At 38.2% G+C, this 22,240-nt stretch overlaps 1 protein-coding gene across 4 annotated transcripts; it reads right to left on the reverse strand.

Moving 5' to 3' along the window:
- Positions 1-8,674: 8,674 nt before the first annotated feature.
- Positions 8,675-15,115, reverse strand: LOC131359601 (C-type lectin galactose-binding isoform-like). 4 transcript variants are annotated; one of them, XM_058399583.1, is made up of 7 exons: positions 14,839-15,115; positions 14,360-14,455; positions 11,209-11,270; positions 10,561-10,926; positions 9,911-10,243; positions 9,648-9,739; positions 8,675-9,435 (listed from the first exon to the last, which is right to left on the reverse strand). In XM_058399583.1, the coding sequence occupies exons 4-7, from the start codon at positions 10,703-10,705 to the stop codon at positions 9,328-9,330; spliced, it is 678 nt and encodes a 225-aa protein (XP_058255566.1). In that variant the 5' UTR covers positions 10,706-10,926; positions 11,209-11,270; positions 14,360-14,455; positions 14,839-15,115; the 3' UTR covers positions 8,675-9,327. The 4 variants fall into 4 exon arrangements, with proteins under 4 accessions (XP_058255566.1, XP_058255570.1, XP_058255569.1 ...); XM_058399587.1 differs by having other exon boundaries at positions 14,360-14,458; XM_058399586.1 differs by lacking the exons at positions 14,360-14,455; positions 14,839-15,115 and adding an exon at positions 12,763-13,214.
- Between the last annotated feature and the right edge of the window lie 7,125 nt (positions 15,116-22,240).

The raw sequence follows: 22,240 nt of genomic DNA on the forward strand, positions 1-22,240 counted from the left end.
GTGTATGTTATCTACCTAGAGAACTTCACTAATCATTTAATTTACTCAGTATCATAGTGCAGGTAGTTAGCTTGATGAACTCAGTTTTAATAATTATACAGTAAAATATTTTTTATAGATTTGGGTGGTGGACAGGGCCAGGAGGTTTTAGAGAGTTTAATTAGGTCACGTACAGTGAATTTACCTAATCTGACTTTCTTCACAAGTTAACTAATTATCAAACTCACTGGTTTACTAACTTTTAAGCATTAATAGGAAAGTTTGATATTGTGTAATTGAAGAGTCACAATTCTGAGTCACAGAAAAGTAATTTATTCTAGAGCCTCCAGGTATGTGTCAGTTAAATGGTAATATTTTAACTTGTAGGCCACTTTTGTGTGTGTGTGTGTGTGCATGTTAAGGTCATTGAGCCTATCCTGCAGCTTCTGCCCCCCGAACCTCACTACAAACCTTCAGCTGTCATTCTGGTAAACAAATTCATTTATTTACTAAAACCAATCAATGGATTTTATAAGGTTGACCAGGTCCATCTCCCAGTCTGAGGTATTCTACAGTGCAGGAGCTGAGATACAAACACACAAACACCCTTCATTACAAGTTCTAATGTATAGTTTTGTTTCTCCATTTCTAGCCAGTGGACATTAGGAGAGACATCTTTGGAATGATGAGCTGTCCAGAGAGTCGGCTCTGCTGGTTTGAAACCTCAGAGACACACTGCTTGACTCACGAGGTCAGTCTTTATTACACTGATGAAGAGAATAGACATTTTTGAATTGACATGATTTTTAGAAGAGCACTTTTGTGAAATATGGTAGTAGATATGGTAATTAGATGAGTTTCATCTAATTGTCATTTGCATGGATTCCCTTATAATAGCATAGATGAGGAGAGTTTCACTGGCATTCAGGTAAGGGATTATTCATTATGGCATCACTTTTTTTAATTGCAGTGACTAATTGTGTTTGTGTGTTTTAAGTTTGTTGAGCCAAACATTCAGCTGCTGCCCACCGAACAACACCAAGACCCTTCATCTGTTTTTCTGGTAACCAAAGCTTTCCTTTATTTACTAAAGCTGATCAGTGGAATTTACAAGGTTGTTTTTACTGTAAGCAAAGTGACAGAATATTAGTATAAAACTGCTATGATGAGAAGCACTCAGTCTTCCTGCTCTACTTTACTCAGCCGCTCAATGCTGGTGAGCTGATCGGTGCTTACCATAATAATCAGTTCCTCTCTGGACACCTCCATCTCCCAGATGAAGGTATTCTACAGTGCAGCATCTGAGGTACAAACACACAAACACCTTTCTTTACACGTTCTAATGTTTAGTTTTGTTTCTCTGTTTCCAGTCAGTGAACATCAAGACCTACTTCTTGGGGATGATAAGGGGCTCACAGAAAAGTCAAAAGTCAAAGAAGCTTTATTGTCACTTCAACCATATATAGCAGATGCAGTACACAGTGAAGTGAAACAACGTTTCTCCTGGACCAGAGGTGCTACACATAACACAGACAAAGTACAGTGATGCAGACAAACACAGAGCTATAACAAGGAGATACACTATATTACCAAAAGTATTCGCTCACCCATCCAAATATTCAGAATCAGGTGTTCCAATCACTTCCATGGCCACAGGTGTATAAAATCAAGCACCTAGGCATGCAGACTGTTTTTACAAACATTTGTGAAAGAATGGGTCGCTCTCAGGAGCTCAGTGAATTCCAGCGTGGAACTGTGATAGGATGCCACCTGTGCAACAAATCCAGTCGTGAAATTTCCTCGCTCTTAAATATTCCACAGTCAACTGTCAGCTGTATTATAAGAACGTGGAAGTGTTTAGGAACGACAGCAACTCAGCCACAAAGTGGTAGGCCACGTAAACTGACGGAGCGGGGTCAGCGGATGCTGAGGCGCATAGTGCAAAGAGGTCACCAACTTTCTGCAGAGTCAATCGCTACAGACCTCCAAACTTCATGTGGCCTTCAGATTAGCTCAAGAACAGTGCACAGAGAGCTTCATGGAATGGGTTTCCATGGCCGATCAGCTGCATCCAAGCCATACATCACCAAGTGCAATGCAAAGTGTCGGATGCAGTGGTGTAAAGCACGCCGCCACTGGACTCTAGAGCAGTGGAGACGCGTTCTCTGGAGTGACGAATCGCGCTTCTCCATCTGGCAATCTGATGGACGAGTCTGGGTTTGGCGGTTGCCAGGAGAACAGTACTTGTCTGACTGCATTGTGCCAAGTGTAAGGTTTGGTGGAGGGGGGATTATGGTGTGGGGTTGTTTTTCAGGAGCTGGCCCCTTAGTTCCAGTGAAAGGAACTCTGAATGCTTCAGCATACCAAGACATTTTGGACAATTCCATGCTCCCAACTTTGTGGGAACAGTTTGGAGCTGGCCCCTTCCTCTTCCAACATGACTGTGCACCAGTGCACAAAGCAAGGTCCATAAAGACATGGATGACAGAGTCTGGTGTGGATGAACTTGACTGCACAGAGTCCTGACCTCAACCCGATAGAACACCTTTGGGATGAATTAGAGCGGAGACTGAGAGCCAGGCCTTCTCATCCAACATCACTTTGTGACCTCACAAATGCGCTTCTGGAAGAATGGTCAAAAATTCCCATAAACACACTCCTAAACCTTGTGGACAGCCTTCCCAGAAGAGTTGAAGCTGTTATAGCTGCAAAGGGTGGACCGACGTCATATTGAACCCTATGGATTAGGAATGGGATGTCACTTAAGTTCATATGCGAGTCAAGGCAGGTGAGCGAATACTTTTGGCAATATAGTGTGTATTTGAATTTGAATTTGGACACCTGTGTAATGAATAATCAGATTCACCTGTGGATGGATGGATGGATGGATAGATACTTTATTCATCCCAAAGGGAAATTTACAGCTTCCAGCAGTATCCACAAGCACAGGTAATAAACAAAATAAGAAGGAATATAACAAAAAATACTGAAATACCCGAATTTAAAGGTACAAAAATATAACAAAAAACACTGCATAAAAAGGCAGATTTTCATCCCTGTGAATGCCTGATGACCTCTCTAATCACCTGCAGTTATTGACAATTCACAGCCTCGGAAGTTCCTGTTCGCGAGTGACAGAAACAGTCATTATCATACCATGGGGTGTATGGGGAGGGAGGCATGTGGAGGTACCAGGTGCGAAATGCGAATTAGCATATGAATGAAACCACCTTGAATGTTCTACAGTACCTAATGGATTAAAGCACTTTCAAAACAGAAAGATCACCTGTGATTGGCTGAGACGTGTTGCTATTGGTCAGTCTGGGCAATTATAATACCGTTTTCAGTAAACCCCTCCCTTTTGTTTTTATATATAATATATATATATAGTATCTCACAAAAGTAAGTACACCCCTCACATTTTTGTAAATATTTTATTATATCTTTTCATGTGTCAACACTGAAGAAATGACACTCTGCTACAATGTAAAATAGTGAGTGTACAGCCTGTATAACAGTGTAAATTTGCTGTCCCCTCAAAATAACTCCACACACAGCCATTAATGTCTAAACCGTTGGCAACAAAAGTGAGTACACCCCTAAAGTGGAAATGTCCAAATTGGGCCCAAAGTGTCAATATTTTGTGTGGCCACAATTATTTTACAGTACTGCCTTAACCCCCTTCGGCATGGAGTCCTCTTCCACTCGTCCATGATGACATCACAGAGCTGGTGGATGTTAGAGACCTTGCGCTCCCCCACCTTCCGTTTAAGGCTGCCCCACAGATGCTCAATAGGGTTTAGGTCTGGAGACAAAAACATATTTTTTGTTTTATATATACATATGTGTGTGTGTGTTTTTTTTTTATATATATATATATATATATATATAACACACACACACTTATTTTATTTGTCTATTATTATTAATGTTTTGTGTCTTTTAGTGGTACAAAAGGTAATTAGTCTTGCCTCCCTAAGACCGTATCGTAACTAGACTCCAGTGATCAATCACAAAACACAGCCAATCATAACAGTTTTTCTCTGTGTGCTTTCTCGTACTGCAGCTGAATACACACATACTTACATACAAGAGTGCACACGCATAGAGAGATATACCCCTCCACTTCTTATGGCTTTCCTTATAAAACTTAGGGATTTATTATATATTTCTGCTATTAAAGATCTATAATCAGTCTCTCCTCATCCATGTTTGATGATTAATATTAATAATGCGCAGAACTTTCATTGAGTGAGATCTCTGTATAAGCGGAGCTGTCAGCCGCAAAGTCTCGGAAATAGAAACAGTTTAGTCTGGTCAGGACAAAAACTGATTAACATGGAAAGGATACATTTTATCGCATGTCGCTGCATCACGTCGCGTGTAGTTAGGACACGGTATAAGACAACTCTCAATTCAAAATTCAAGCAACAATTTAAAAGTCTATAATTAAAACTAGACATATACATTTCCTGAAGAAAATGTGAGTGGTGCTTGTCGTGGCAAAACTTGTCCCCGAGTTCATGGAGGAGATAACTGGACACGTCACGCACTTCCCCTCATTGTGCTGAGCGGTTTGATATGTCACGTGTATGTTGCAGTAATTTTTAAATTACCCATTATTTGGGGGGCGGGATCACATGTGATGTCATGTGACCTCACCCGGATACATGTCATGCACTTCCCCTCTTTGTACTGAGCGTTTTGATATGTCACGTGTATGTAGCCGTAATTTTACGATTTCCCATAATTCCCAGGGGTGTCACATGACGTCATGTGATGTCATTCTGACACACGTCACTCAATTCCCCTCATTGTACTGAGCGTTTTGAAATGTCACATGTCTATGTAGCTGCGGTGGGGGTCACGTGACGTGACCCGGACACAGGTCACTCACTTCCCCTCATTGTCCTGAGTGTTGTGATATGTGACATGACTATGCTGCAGTGAGTTTGTGAGTTTTATTGAGGATTCAAAATTCTGCCCATTCACTTCTATGGGAATTTTTGGGGCGTTCGATCGGGAATACCGGGAATACTGTAATTCCAATCACTTATAAAAGTCATAGCACATCTTTCCTGAACAAGCCTCATGATTTGATACCTCATTCATGGGTCTACGACAAATGGTGCGGGACTAGTTAGCGGACAAAATTTGTACGGAAGAAGAAGAATAATAAGTCCGTTGAATAGTAATAGTGACGCTTTGCAAAGCAAGCACCACTAATAAGACTGATCTTTTTACACTAGATTTTCTTTACATTTGGGTAATAAGCCCACTCTCAATCAGTGAGTCTCCCCTCCCCACACTACCCTGGTTTGCATTAGTATAGCTCACTGTAGTCATTTACATATAAAAGCTAAACCCATGCCAAGGTGATAGGAACATGGGGGGGTCAACTGCCAAGCCTATCCCACATCAATTTTTGGCAGTTCCCAACAATTATCTGTGCTGCCTGCACATTCCCGTGAACAGTCATTAACCTGAAACTTCTGTGGCAATTTACAGTGTCGTCAACTGACGAAAATCACACTTTTCATGCAGTGCTTAATAAGAAAAACAGAATGTTGGCTCTTTCAAGCCAACATAATAATAATAAGCTTATAAAGAAAAACAGTATGTTGGCTCTTTCAAGCCAACATAATAAATAGTGACGATAACAAGAGTGCTTATGCAATCACACTAATAATAAGCTTATTAAGAAAAACAGAATGTTGGGTTTTTCAAGCCAACATAATAATAATAAATAGTAACGATAACAAGAGTGTGATTTGCTTACGCAATCACACTAATTAAGAATTACACTGTTGAGTAATGCATTTTATCCAGAGGTCTCACAGATGATAATACAGTAGTAACGTTCCAAAAACTATAAACAAAAATCTGCAAAACAAGGACGCCACCCCATGCTTTTTTTTATTGTTTGAGCCATAAGTTACCCTCCCACACTCTTTAAACAGACACAGAAAACATTTGCAAGTATATAGCTGAATTAATAGGGCTTACAGATGGCAGTGCTTCCTCGTATTTCTGTCTCGCTTCACCGCTCGCCATGGTTAGAGTTTAAATCTGACACAAGCAATGCATGGTTAAACGCCCCTAACTTTAGCACTCACTGCTTGGATATTGTCTCAGCACATAAACAGTACAGGCAAACACAGTTCAGCCAGTTCAGAGAGTAATAAAACACATGGAAATTATTTAAACTAAAAACCAAAGAAAACGTGATTCACATACACGTATTTAACCACGGAGGTCGTACTGAACGGTTCAATATTAGATTGAGTATTGTGGCATCTCTAGCGTACACAGCACAAAATGAAACACAGTACAATACAGTACATTGACACACGAAGAACTGGGATGCTGGAGAATTCTGCTTCCCTTCCCCCCTCTGCACACATAGCCAGCAGCCTATCACAACTGTGATTAAATGAATGGGGCATTCCGATTGGCCAGATTCATTCCTCCAGCCGTATTTTGATTTTCAGCATCCACGCACCGTGCTTTCCTAAACAACGCTATGTGTTCTTTGTCTCATGAGTAAATATGCTGTACAGTATTTTATGTATTAGCATTTTACTTCATTTTAATTAATGTTTATATTTTGTAATTAATAATTATATTTTTTATTAATAAATTACCTTATTTCATCATAAAAGCAATTCACTATAAGGTTTGCGGACACCGCGATATACCGGGAAAATCCGCAAAAAAATTTAGTTATGTTCCAAATAAAAATCATCGATATACCGGGACCGCGATATATGAACTGCCATATAGAGGGGGATTACTGTAATAATACTAATATTATTACTACCACTACTAGTACTACTATTATGTTTCAGACCCATAATAAGTTCATGGAGCATTTCCGCCGAATAGCAGACAAGGAACACTAAAGGAACACTAAACACCAATTTATTTGTTATTTTGTGCAATTTGTTTTTTGATTAGACAATCTGTTCTTATCAATTCTAACCTTTCCTTATTTCTCTGAAGACAATTGATTGAGTAAATAATAATGGATTGAGTAAATAATAATATAATAAACATATGTATGAATCTTAAAACACTATACAAAAATTATAACACAACCAGCATTTAACTAAATTGGTAGTATTCTAAGCTATGTTGAAGGACAACCTTCTTCCACATTCTTTGTTCCACTAGATCAGCACCATATCTCTCCAGCATAATAGAAGCTGAAATTTAATCCAGAATTTTTATTTAATGCTGTACCTAGGAAAAAACACCACAGAAGCATGTAAATACTTAATATCTCTTTTTAAATATAATTTAAAGTAAAAAAATTTAAATACACCCTCCCAGAATCCCCCATTATCAACTTGACCAGCACCTCTGTGATCTCAGAAGTTGACATGCAAAGTGGACTGTCCTGAAGGATTTCCTGGTTGTGTGATCAGAGCACATTGCAGCTGACTGAAGTGTTCATGGGCATTTTCTACCTCTTTCTCTCTGTTTGTTTTCCCCTTCTGCATTTAATCATCCACTATTAAATGCCAAAAAAACAGCAAGGTTACATGCTTAAATGTTGCCCATATTTATGGTGTGGATGTTTCTGCGGTGGTCCAAGTTAACTTTGCTACATTGTTGAACAAGAATCACATTTTTGAGAGTGGAGAGATTTTTTGATCTAGCAGCACTAAAATATTTTCTGTAGCTCATGAGGTTCCCCTTCTAAGATGTTTGGAATACTACTAATTTAGTTTGATGCCATTTATGTTCAATTTTTGGAGTGGTCTGTTTTCAGGGACATTGGTCGTCTTTATACCATGGTGTCACCCAGATGAGGATGAGTTCCCTTTTAATCTGGTTTGAAAGATTATGTTTATCATTAATCAAATACATTTACATTGTGACTGCCTCTCAAACACTGTGACTGCCTCTCAAACATTGTGACTGCCTCTCAGATACAATCTGTGGGGGTTTCATCAAGATGGCCCATACAGGAGATGGGTGCGGGCCAGACGACACACACAAAGAACATTCAGTTTTGTGTATTGAGGACCCTCCACAGGAGGTCCTTACAGTTCTGTATTCTTGTATAAAGATCTGTCTCACAGACAGATCTTTGGGTTAAGATACTTTGAAGACCAACCAGCTAACATTGCTGTTGAAGACCCACTACACTGCTACCTTCAATAAATTCTTCTCCCCACAAGAACTCAAGTCAAGCTTACTTATTTTATGTATTAGAGAAATCTCTAATTAGAGCCACCCAAACTACTGCTTAGCCAAATACAGCAAAATCTAACAGGTTCCTCTAAAGGTTTCTTCATTATGTCTTATCAGGGAGTTTTTCCTTGAAGCTTTTACCATCAAGCTTGTAAAACAACTTTAAGCATAATCAATACTCTGTTATATCTGTGTGATGTGATCTGAAGGACCCCATTTAGTAATTGTCCAAGCCATTTGAATTTGTGATTAAACCAAAGGCAGTGTTACACGCAGGCTGTAAGTGACCTTGTTTTACTCAAAATCTGAGAAACTCACTAAGGTTTTAGATTAGATTTAGTTTTAGATAGTGGGATTTTGAGTCTTCAAGTGTTCACTGTTAAATCCATTTCAGTTTGAAGTTATAATTTTATTTGGTTATAATTATTTTCATCAGGATAAACACTTTACATGTTCAACACAATCCAGTTAATTCAGATATTTCATGGTGACACTCTATTAGCATATGCTATTCATTCCTGAATCTGCTAAACTACACAAATCAACTGAGTTGAAGTGAATCAATACTCAGGTGACTGGTCCCTATGGCAGTCAGATGAATGGCGGTATGCTGTATTACAAGGATACAGAAACATTGCAGAATTAATGTAGTAAATATATATTTTATGAATAAATAAAGTGATAAATAGCTAAATTAATAGATGAATAAGTACAGTGCCAGAGTATCATACAACTCTTTGAATGAAATAATGACAAAATAATAAATGATTTGAAAAGACACACAGCCAAGATGTTTTTCAAAGACTTCCAGCCTTTTTGTCAGTATTTAATATCAACTAGTGTTGAATCTCAGTTTCCACCTTAAAGATCACATCCATTACACAAGATGTGATCATGAGAAAGTCAAAGATAAACCAGATGTGTTATGGGTTCCTTTCACCTTTTTGTTTTATTATAGAAGAATCTAAAACCAGGTATTAATATACGTTCCTTATCGACTATATGTTATAGAAAGAGATTTAACATCATTTATTTAATATGCTAATATAAATATAACAGCTAAACAATTATTCTAAAATTAGCATGCATCTAAAAATAACCTAAAAATAACTTAAAAGGAGCATAGATTTAGAGGTCAAACTTTTTATTTTACACTGTAGTATTATTTTCTTTTTTCACCTTGTGAAACACAACTCCATCTGGTTGTTTGCGCCATTTTACTGTGATGTTCTCTGTCCTCAAATGATCCTTCAGTTTCTGGTTGAGATGAACAACAGAATAAGACTTTTATTACTAAATAATGCAGGATAAAGACTCTCATTTAGAGAATGACAGAAACTGAATACGACAGTCAGAATCTAATTACAATATGTGACTTTGGTAGACTTTGGTGAATACTGGGAAATTATTGCATTATAATACATTATATTATTAAGTACATTATAAGCCTTGTGGAGGATGCGACCCACCTGATCCAAGATGGCCACCATCACTGCAGGATTATTCACATCCTCATTGGATAGGACCTTCACTCTAACTATTTGTTGTTTTCCCGTGATTACTAAATGCAGAAACACAAACAATAACACACAATAAAACTATGATTCTGAACTCTGAATTCTGAACAGAATCTGAAGATGCTGACATTTTTGAATATTTGGATAAATTTATTTGAAGAACTAAACAAATAAAAGGCGAGAGTCTAAAAGAGTCTACACTACAGGTAACTCACCTGAGTAACAGAAGAAAGGCATTATGTCTGAGCACAGTGCATCAGCAACCTGAATGTTATTTATATAACCACTGTTTTCATTCTTCAGGGCATTATCAGGTTTTCCAGCCGTCCAGCTGAGGGTAGAGAAATTGGTTTGGTCTATCCATTTCCAGGAGTCTCTGAACATACCAAACCAAGTGTTGCCAGAGAGCAGTCCCCTTATAACTGAGTCTTCAGTTGCATCTCTGGAGCTGGCCAAGTCTGTGTGATGCTGTCTACAGTAAACCTGAGCATCATGCCAAGTCATAGTATTAGGAATATAAATGTACCTCTGATTTCCAGTTTTATTTTCTGTGAGAAAAACACATGATAATAAAAGTAAATATTCAGACAATGTTAATACTTCTCAAAATAAAAGGTATACAAATTACATTAAAACCCTAAAAGGAAATTTCTGACAGTACAGCAAGAATATGGCAAACATTTAGAATTAGTAAACAAGTATTTCTCTAATGACTGAAATGTCAAAGTTTATAAAGAAAAGTCTGAAATGTGTAGTAAGATATGCTGTTAGAAATTTTTGCTAGTTCAATTCAGTGAGCATTTTTAAGACACAATGTTCATAATTTTTTCTTAAAAAACATTTTCTTCTAACAAAAGACCCTTACCATTACAACAGACAGAAGGGAATAGTGCAGAACAGAACCAATCCTGCCAACCTGTGGGAGAAATCACACCACACTCCTCATGTCCACCTGAGTTGTTGGGTTCAACTGGTGCCCATTTCGTAATTCCCAGTGGCTCATTTCCCATGGACCAGCGCCAGCTGTTGATGTCATTGTAGAGTCCAATCCAAGCGTTCAAACTGAATCATTGTCTCTGTGCTTCATTCTGAAGTCGGATCATGTCATCATTACTTTGGATGATAGCCATGTCAGTGTGTGTGGCTCTGCAGTAAGCTTGAGCATCACTCCAGGTTTTCCCCTCCTGGATCAGATAGTACTTACGAGGGACAGACAGGATGAGAGGGAATCCTGTGGAAAATATTTTAAATATTTTATGCAATATAAGCTCTGTCAGAATAATTTTCCTTCATTAACTTTCCCATAATTTTCCTTATTTAATTGTTCAATTTCAAACTGAAAGTTTTAGTATGAAAAATTATTTCTCAGTTTTTTTCTTCGGAGGAAAACAAGAAATGATGTATTTTATTAATTAAGCTATCATTTTAAATCAGCAGAAACACTATGCAGCTCACCTAAAACGAAAGCATGTTAACTCACACACACACATGCACACACACACACACCTCTTACCTGTGAAAAACAGGAGTATGGAAAGACCTTGCTTCATTAATGATGTATTGTAGATAAACTCACTATGAAAAATGAAAAATGTGATTAAAACCCCTCAGCAATTCTCATCACCAGTAAAAAAAAAAAAGTACTACATCACTACACATGATCTTCTTCTTCTTTCAGCTTTTCCCTTCAGGGGTGGCCACAGCAAATCGTCTCTCTCCACCTATCCCTATCTTCTGCGTCCTCAACACTTACACCCACTAGCTTCATATCCTCATTTATTACATCCATATACCTCCTCTTGGCCTTCCTCTTTGCCTCCTGCCTGACAGCTCCATGTCCAACATTCTCCTACCAATATAGTCACTCTCCCTCCTCTGGACATGTCCAAACCATCTTAACCTGGCCTCTCTAACTTTGTTCCCCAAACGTCCAACATGAGCTGTCCCTCTGATGTACTCGTTCTTATTCCTGTCCAACCTCGTCACTCCCAAAGAGAACCTCAACATCTTCAGCTCTGCTACCTCCAGCTCTGACTCCTGTCTCTGTCTCAGTGATACTGTCTCTAAACCATACAGCATGGCCGGTCTCACCACTGTCTTCTACACCTTCCCCTTGATTCTCGCTGGAATTTTTCTATCACAGAAATCAAGACACCTTTCTCCACCCATTCCAACCTGCCTGCACTCGCTTCTTTACCTCTTTCCCACACTCTCCATTTCTCTGGACTGTTGACCCCAAGTACTTAAACTCCTGTACCTTCTTCACCTCTTCACCCTGTAATCTTACTGTTCCCTCCCTGTCATTCACACACATGTACTCAGCCTTACTACGACTGACTTTCATTCCTCTTCTCTCCAGCGCAAACCTCCACCTCTCCAAATTTTCCTCCACCTGCTCCCTGCTCTCACTACAGATCACAATGTCATCTGCAAACATCATTATCCAAGGAGACTCCTGTCTGACCTCCTCTGACAACTGGTCCATCACCACAGCAAACAGGAAGGGGCTCAGAGCCGATCTCTGATGCAGTCCCACCTCCACTTTGAACACTTCCTCTGTCTGAGCTACAGCACACCTCACCACTGTCCTCATCACCTGTGTTCCGCTCACCAACATGTCCATTAAAATCTGTTCCTATCACCACTCTCTCATGGGAAGAGAGTGGGAACCAAAGGAATACTCTCTACCACCTCATCTAATTAACTCCAGAATCTCTCTTTCTCCTCTAACTCACAACCTACCTGTGGGTCATAACTACTAACAACATTCAACATCACCCCTTCAATCTCCAACTTCAGACTCATCACCCTATCTGACACTCTCTTCACCTCCAGAACACTACTCACAAACTCCTCCTTCAGGACCACTCCTACCCCATTTCTCTTACTATCCACACCATAATAAAACAGCTTGAATCCTGCTCCTATACTACGAGCCTTGCTACCCTTCCACCTGGTCTCCTGTACACACAGTATATCCACCTTCCTTCTCTCCATCATATCAGCCAGCTCTCTACCTTTCCCTGTCATAGTACCAACATTCAGAGTTCCTGTTCTCAGTCCTTACCTTTCCTCTTCTCTGTCTGTCTACGCACTCTTCTCCCTCCTCTACTTCTTCAACCAACAATAGCCCAATTTCCACTGGTGCCCTGTAGGTCAACGGCGCCGATGGCGGTTGTTGTTAACCCGGGCCTCGACCAGTCCGGTATGAAATTCAGAGCACTGACAATTCGCATGATTAAGTTTGGCAATGTTTTACACCGGATGCCCTTCCTGACACAACCCTCTCTATTTATCCGGCCTTAGGATCGGCACAAAAGTCACTGGACTGTGACCCCCATGGCTAGATTATCACTACACATGATCAAATTTAACATAAATCAATTCAGGGGCGTTGTAGAAAAAATGTAATTATTAAATGTATATCTTTCCTCAAGCAGTGTTGTTCTAAGTTCATTTTAAGAGTTTAGTTTTAGTTTAATTTAAATTGTCAGAAGAACAGAGAAAGCTGTACATACACATGTGCAGGAGAGCTTTCATTATATACAAAAGAAATCCAAAGGTAGATACTGTATATCCAAAAAAGGCAAAGATAGGTCAAAAATCTTCAGCTAATATATAGGCCAGAATCATGCTGAATCAAGTCAGAATCATGGTCACACAAGGCAAAAACAGAGCAAAACACAGACTGTGGTCAAAATGGAGAACAGGCTACAAGATTTGGAAAGTGAAAAAGTTTTATACAAGAAGTAATGATTTTAGTGTGAATAAATAAAATAGAATGCCTTACCTGCACATTGCACAGCACATAGCATATTTAACATTATTCCAGTTCAGAATGAAATAACAGTATTTGATTTATATGTACATTTTCCAAATAATACAAATTTTCAGAACTGGGTAAAGGTTTTCGAAATAGTCACATTATGAAAAGGATTTTAACATTTTTTTCGTGGAATACAAAAAACACATATATGCTTAATTGATAATGACCTTTTTATTCAATAATCACTGGAAAAGCATTGGTGAATAAGAAAGTGCAGGTTAACTCTCTGCTGTGTCCTGCATCAAGTGGTCAGATATTCACATCTGCTAATAAGACTATTTAAGACTCTCAAGTCAGTCAGTGGAAAAGATTTTTCTTATGTCAGGCTTAAACTCTGCAATAAAATTCCACTGAATATTGACAAAATTTAAGTAGTTTTTGGTATTTAAGTATGAAGATTTTTCATGAGTAACTGTCATAAATCAACTGACAATCCATTAGTAATTGTTTATTTGTTATTGAATATGATTTTTCATTAATACCTTGCATTTACCTTCAAATATTTTAATCCCACATGTTAAGCTCAGCAAAACTTTTTTCATCAGTTGGTAGGAAATAACTGAAGTATTCAGTAGAATATGAAACATACCTGAAATGTGAAGGAGTTAAACCATCAGTGTTGTAGCTGATAAATAGTGTATCACAGTGTCTTTCAGAGCCATTCTGTGGTATCTGATGAACCAGCATTGCTATTTATTCTCTTTTAGGCTTGATGACATATTACAAACAAGCCCTGCCTACTTTTCCTATGTTACAAATCAGATCTGAATGGAAATCTGAAATGAACAGGGCATGACGGATCAGATGGAGGACTGGATCAAGTTCAAGATCAACTTACCTTCAACTTCTCTTTGGTGTGTAATTTAAATTAAGATCATGCTGATCTGTAACCATGGATATGGCCTCTTCAGGACAGGCCTGAGAATCTGCAACTCTACTGACAAAAGAGTACAGTTAAAGGATTTATGTGATGAATCTACATTAATTAGTCCATCATATTGTCATGTCATGAAGCTGAAGACAGTTGTAGGTGCAGTAAAGGAATTTTATTAAAGAAAAGGCAGACAAATCTGAACCACCAGAATAGCACAAGGAACTATTTTTTCTTTCAATACAAATAAATTTATTTGTATATATCAATGGACATTGTCTCATAGCAGCTTTAGAGAAGTATAGAAACACTGAATAAAAAAATAAATTTAAAACTGAATTACTATTTATCTCTAACATGTATCCCTAATGCAAAAAGCCTGAGGCAATGGTGGCAAGAAAAAATAAAATAAGTGAATAATATAAATGTAAATAATATCCTTTTACCAACAGGTTATGGTCATGAGAAATTGTTCCATTGTTCAGATTGTACCAAGAGCTCCTGAAGAAGTAATAGGTCAGCGTATTTTCAGTTCATAGACACCACAATTGTCTCTAAGTGGTTCTATTTATGACAGTCCCCTGGGTCTTGGTCTGTCCAGGCAGATCTATACCCAGCAGCAGTGAGCACCACTAAGCAACGAGACTCCAACCAGGGGTAGAGCGTCTGTATGGATCTGCCAGGTCTGGAAAGAAGAAGTGGTCACACTGGAAACTCAGAACAGAGAACGGGAGAGAGAGAGAGAGAGAGAGAGAGAGAGTGAGAGAATGAGAAAAATATTGGGTGTGCTTGTAATCATGTGATGGTTAAAGACAATGTAAATTATGTGCAAAGTGCAAGCAGAGACTCTGGCAAGACTAGCTATGACAGCATAACTAAAAGGGAGCGCCAGAAGGTAACAGACATGAGGACTTCCTGGGACATAAAACGTCCAAACACTTCACAGCAAATTTGAGTGACTTGAAAGGGTGGTAAGTCAACAGCATCCAAACATCCCAGTACACCAAACACTCTATGCCCATGAACCCTACAGGTCTGCTCCTTTAGTTAAAGTGTCTTGTACAATAATTGGAAGGCTGTTCCATAAGTGTGCTTTGTAAGAAAAGGCTCTGCCCCCTGCTGTGGCCTTTGCTACTTATGGTACTACCAAATAGCCTGCACATTTTGATGTAAAGTATGAACTAGTTTTTCTGCATTGTGTAGTGACATTATTTTTTTTTTATCTCAGCAATATTTCTTAGATGAAAGAAAGTTATCCTGGTGATATTATCTATATGAGCTTCAAATGAAAGAACAGAGTCAATAATTACACCAAGGTCATTTACTGCTGAACATAATCAAACAGAAAGACCATCTAGATTTACTCTGTAATCAGAAAGCTTACGTCTGGCTGTATGTGGTGCTAGAACAAGCATTTCTGTCTTGTCAGTTTTAAGCAAGAGGAAGTTAGTGACCATCCACTGTCTAATGTCCTTTACACATTCTTCAATCTTAATAAGGCGATGTTTCTCATCTGACTTAGCTAAAACAAATAGCTATGTGTCATCGGCGTAACAGTGGAAGCTAATACCATGTTTACGAATAATGCAGCAAGGGGTAGCATATATAAGGAGAAAAGCAGTGGGTCTAAAACAGAACCTTGGTAGGCTTAGAGAAGTCACCATGTAGATCTACAAACTGATAACGATCAGTCAAATACCCAGGAAAGCCAGGAGAGGGCTGACCCCTTAACACCAATAACAGTTTTCTAGCCGTTTTCTAGTCAATGGTGACAAAAGCTGCACTAAGATCAAGTAAAACCAGCAAGGAGACACATCCCTGATCAAAGGCCAGTAACAGGTAATTTACCACTTTAACCAGTGCTGTCTCTGTGCTATGATGAGGCCTAAATCTCGACTGATACATTTCATGAATGTTATTCCTATGTAAGTATGAACATAACTGCTGTGCTACAGCCTTTTCTAGGTTCTTGGAGATAAATGGGAGGTTTGATAGACAGCTGACAAGGGTCAAGGCCAGGTTTTTAAATTAGAGATTTGATAACCGCTAGTTTAAAAGATTTAGGCACATAGACAGTGCTAAGGGAAGAGTTTATAATTTTTAAAATGGGTAGTTACTGGTATTATTTGTTTAAAGAAACATAGATAGATAGATAGATAGATAGATAGATAGATAGATAGATAGATAGATAGATAGATAGATAGATAGATAGATAGATAGATAGATAGATAGATAGATAGATAGACTTTATTGAGAGTAAGAAGGAAGGAAGAAAAACCTAAAATATAGAATACAATAAGTTAAATTAAATGTAGCGTTCTTTGTGACAATTAATCTGAATGAATCTTTTGGAGAATGAACTTCGCTGACTCTGTAATGTATTATAGAGTGGGTGAGATGGATGATGGTGAGCCTTGCGAATTAGCTTGTTAATCCTGCTGGCATTCCCCCACCCCCCCCCACCCCCCAGAATCTTGTTACAGACATTAAAAGATATGCGCTTCCGCAGAAAATAGAGTCTGCTAATTCCCGTTCTTTTATATAGTGTCAGTGTGGGTCCTCCAGTCCAGTCTGCCATTTAAGTGTACATCCAAATACTTGTAGTTAGTACTTGTAGTCAACAATTCCAACCTCCTCGCCCATGCTGTTCATGAAGATTTGTGAACAGAAATGGAGACAGGTTGCAATGGCTTCATCTTTTTTTTCCTTCAAGTCCTGTGAAGAAAAAAAGCACACACAAACAAAAGAAATCAGACATGGATTCTCCAGGAGAATCCACAGGTACAAACAACACAGTAATCACAGATGCACACATATTCTGAATCCATAAATTATACCAGAAACCCTAGTGGTAGCTTACAGATAATGCTTACACACACACACACACACACACACACACACACTAGCTGCACGTATTCACAGGCACTGAGGCTCCTATGTAAATTAAAAAAAAAGTTAGGTGAGTGCTGAGAGAAACAACTAATGAACAAATAACAAATGAACTCAATAACTAATAATAATTTACAGTTATTGTCTAAATTGTGGCTGTTATAATATTTTAAGATAAATTTCTCCATAGTAAGTTTTAGAAACAACTCAAGTCTTGGAGTAGTGTATTAGAAGAGAGCTGAAATATGAAGGTAAACCAATAATTTTATGGTTTTATTTTGACTTTGTGACCTTCAGAGACTATTATACTTTATGTGATAAAGTGAGCTGCATATTCATCTTCCTTCAGGCAAAACACCTTTTGCAAATCACTCCCTCCCTTTGCCCTATTTTACATAAACATGTTTTCCTGAATAGCACTGGCATCATAGAATTCAGCAAGAGGATTAAAATGTGAACTATATGGCAGAGCTCAAGTTTTCAATTTTTCATTCAGGGCACAGGGAGATTAATTTACATTTACATTTACACCATATGGCAGATGACCTTGTCCAGAGTGACTTACAAAAGTCCTCTGAAGTCTCTAACGATGAAAACATGTACACTGGTTCACTAGGTCATGGAATAAGAGCACCATGCAGACAGACAGATGATCTGTGTGGAAGGTCACTGTGGGTATATCTGTTGCATCAATTTGAAATAACACACACACACACACACATACACACACACACACACACACACACGTAGGGAGATATCCAGGTGTTAGGCGCCTCCCTTGGCAGATTAGAACACAGACATAAACTTTGCACTGTGTGAATGTTAATCAATAAATATATAAATTAGCTTTAATAATTAATTAATTATAATTTATAAAACACACATATATTCAATGAAGTTTGTTAAATTGGAAAAATATAATTTATTATTGATGTTTTTGTATTGTTTTAAAGTAACAAAGTGTGATAGCTCTGTGTTCAGCACGCTGGTAATGAGCTTTTCACTTCAAATATTTTGCCAGCAGTACTTGTCTTTCAAATGTTAATAAGAAACTTCTTCATCTGGCTCTACTGCTTCTCATTAAGTGAAGTAGAAGTGTTATGGTCTGAAATGTGCATGAACCTAGTCTAATATATAATGATTTTCATGCTGTCGCCATTTCAAAGCAAAAGCTGGTAAAAAAAAAAAACTTAAAGGAATTTTATTATGAAATCTTTGTTCAGCTATTAGAAAAAGAGAGATCTAATTGCCTAATTGTTCTTTTTGAGTAAGATTACTTTTCTGGACATGTGTGTTCAGTCCTGTTGCTGTAGGTTTTCAAATAAAAGCATTCAAAAGTAAGTCAGCATAATCAGTTAGTGATTCAATTCAGTTTAATTGTATTTTATTTGTGTAACACTTTTAACTAATGATCATGCTCTCAAAACAGCTATACAGAAATACCAAAAATTTATATTAGAAATTGCAAAGTTGAAAGTAAAATTTATATTTGTGCCTAATGAGGAAGCCTGGGGAAAAGGTGCCAAGCAAAAACTCCCTGAGATGATATAAGGAAGAAACCTTAAGAGAAACCAAACTCAAAAGGGAACCTCATTCTCATCTGGGTGACACCAGAGTGTGTGATTATACACCGATCAGGCATAACATTATGATCACTGACAGGTGAAGTATAATACTGATTATCTCCTCATCATAGTGGATAGGATATATTATTCTGCAAGTATACATTTTGTCCTCAAATTTGATGTGTTTAGAAGTCTGACAAGGGCCAAATTGTGATGGCTAGACGACTGGATCAGAACAACCCCAAAACTACAGCTCCTGTGGGGTGCTCCCGGTCTGCAGTGGTCAGTATCTATCAAAAGTGGTCCAAGGAAGAAACAGTGGTGAATTGGCTGTGGCCTCTTTCAGCAGGATAATGCATCATGCCACAAAGCAAAAATGGCTCAGGAATGGTTTAATGAGCACAACAACAAGTTTGAGGTGTTGACTTGGCCTCCAAATTCCCTAGATCTCAATCTAATCAAGCATCTGTGGGATGTGCTGGACAAACAATTCCAATCCATGGAGGCCCCACCTCGCAACTTACATGTCTTAAGGATCTGCTGCTAACATCTTGGTGCCAGATACCGCAGCACATCTTCAGGGCTCTAGTGGAGTCCATGCCTCAATGGGTCAGTGTGGTTTTGGCAGCAAAAGGGGGACCAACACAATATTAGTCAGGTGGTCATAATGTTATGCCTGGTCAATGTAAATAATGACCTTTCTACAGCTGTATATAGTCAAGTAGAATTGGGCAACCAAGAGCTCCTGAGCAACTTATAGGTCTGCCTGATTTCTGAGTTTATTATAGAGTTAATTCCTTCCTGCTAAATCCATCAAATGTTAAATGTTAGAGATCCAAGCACAAAACTGACCACTTCAACAGCAGTTCATAGCTGGTGTTAAAGTTTGCAAATAGCTCCATCCACAGCAGTCCTATAGGTCCATCGCCAGCAGCAGTAAGCACCTCCAAGTCACGAGATTTCAGACACAAGTAGGGCATTGTCTTGTGCTAGCGCGCTGACGGACGATTTTAGTTAACCTGCTAGTGAACTTGTCTGCCGGTTTAAATTACACTCTAAAACCCTCAACCGAGTTCATTAGCTTGGCTAACGAGAATTTATTTCCACAATATAATATTTATTGCCATTAATGGGTCACTTTTAACAACCCTGAGTACTGGTTTTACACTAAATCATGATTAGACTAGTGATTATCCAGTTAGCGCCCTAAAGGACTTGATTACAGATGTATGTTAGCTAGCTAGCGCATTTCGCTAATCATTTCATGTACACAATATCATATTGAGTATAAAGCTTGCTGAAGTCGGGTGAAGGTGTAAATAATTATACAGTATAATATTTAGATAGATTTTGGATGATGGACAGGGACAGGAGGTTTTTGAGACTTTAATCAGTCACATGTACAGTGAATTTACACAAGCTGAATACTAATGCTGATATTTGTCTGTTTATTCACGAGTGAACTAGCTAACAAACTCACAATATTATTAACTTTTCTGCATTAAAAAGAAAGTTTTTTACTCCTCCCTTTCTCTCTGTTGTTCAGACATGTGTTCATTTAAGATTAATACATAAAATGTGTTTTTAAATAGAAAAATCCTCATTTCCGGGTGTGGAAAACACAGGTTTAACTACACTGTTAGTAAGCCTGGATAATTAACTTGGTAGCATCATTAAGATAAATAATTTATTCATTAGATCACAAATAAAAATGAGTGGAAGGTTAAAAAAGTATTTTAAATTAATGCTTGGCTATAAATTATAGCATATATTTAATGGTTAGCTAGTGCACTTGAAAACATGTCTACCCATTTTGAAATCTCATCACAATACAACTCATAAACTTGACTATTGGTTTATATGTACGATAGAAAATATTAGTTGTAACTGAAGTTATAATTATGAATCACATACATATAAAACTAATTTATTACAGCTCCTGTGAAAACCCCGAGAGAAACACCAAGGGCTCCTTCTGTCATGGTTGTTGAGCCGATCTCTCTGCTGCATCCCACCATACGCCGCCATGTACCTACAGCTGCTGTTCTGGTAACCAAACCTTTCATTTACTTACTAAAAGCAATCTCTGAATTTTCCAAGCAGCAGAATGTTCAGTGTGTTAGTATGAAACTGCTATGATAAAAAGCCCTTATGATCTTCATGCTTTATTTTTCACAGTTTCTCAGGACTGGTGAGCTGTACAGCGTCTGCCGAAGTGTTCCCTCCCACATTGCAGACTCCTCCCTCTCACATGTAATCACAGTATTCATTACTCTGATGAAGAGATTTGATATTAATGATTTTTAGAAGAGCATTTTAATAAAATATATCTTGAGTTTTATCTTCCCGTTATTTGCAGGAATTCTCTTATTTTGCCCACACTGAGGATGGTTTCACTGGCATTCAGGTAAGGGATTATTTATTGTGGCATTGCAAAATTGTGTTAATTGCAGTGACTAATTGTGTTTGTGTGTGTTAAGGATGTTCGGCCAAACCTTCAGCTGCTGCCGTATGAACATCAACATGATCCATCCAATACCTTTCTGGTAAACAAACCTTTACTCAAGCTGTTTTTACTGTAAGGAAAGTGACAGAATGTTTGATGTGTTATTATGAAACACAAACACACACATCACACACACACACATCACACAAACACACAAATCTCCTTCTTTACAAGTTCTCATTTTTTGTTTTTGTTTTTTTTTGTATTTCTAGTCAGTGAACACTATTCGATCCTTCATCAGGAGGATAAGGGGTCCTGAAACTCAGCTCTGCTGGGTTCTATACAGATTTTTAATGAACGACTTAACACCTGAGTCGGTAAGAGTCTTATCAGTGGATTAAAAAGAGATGCTAGAATTGTATTTTGAGAACACAGTCTATTTCATTGCATTTTCTTTTCTCATATTTTAACCCTGGCATTAACAGAGCTTGTCGTCTTTCTTTCCTAAAGTTAATGGGAGGATACTTGGACCACCTGCTGGAGTTCATCAACATGTGGGATGCAGACGAGGAGGAGCCTGAAGCAGAGAACTACTTGACAGAGCTTATTGTAAGTGTTGAATATCTTCTGACCCCACGATACACAAATTCTCACCATTGTATCTGTAAGACAGTGACATAATACTGGATTTGTGTGTGTGTGTGTAATTTGTTGATAGGGTCAGCTTACAGGCCTTATAGATGTATTCTACGCTCAGCCACAGTTACGGATCTCCTCCAGCAGCACGTAGAGAAGATGATGAAGACTTTGGAGAGACTCTGAGCAATGTCCTTCCCTTACCCCCACACCTCCCCATTTCCCACCATACACACACACACAAACAATTTTTTTCACTAGTTAATTCCCTTTCAATACTTTTTTACATTTCATATTTTGTCCCTACATTGC

The sequence above is a fragment of the Hemibagrus wyckioides genome, linkage group LG09 (genome assembly GCF_019097595.1).
Source record: "Hemibagrus wyckioides isolate EC202008001 linkage group LG09, SWU_Hwy_1.0, whole genome shotgun sequence".
Taxonomy (NCBI): domain Eukaryota; kingdom Metazoa; phylum Chordata; class Actinopteri; order Siluriformes; family Bagridae; genus Hemibagrus; species Hemibagrus wyckioides.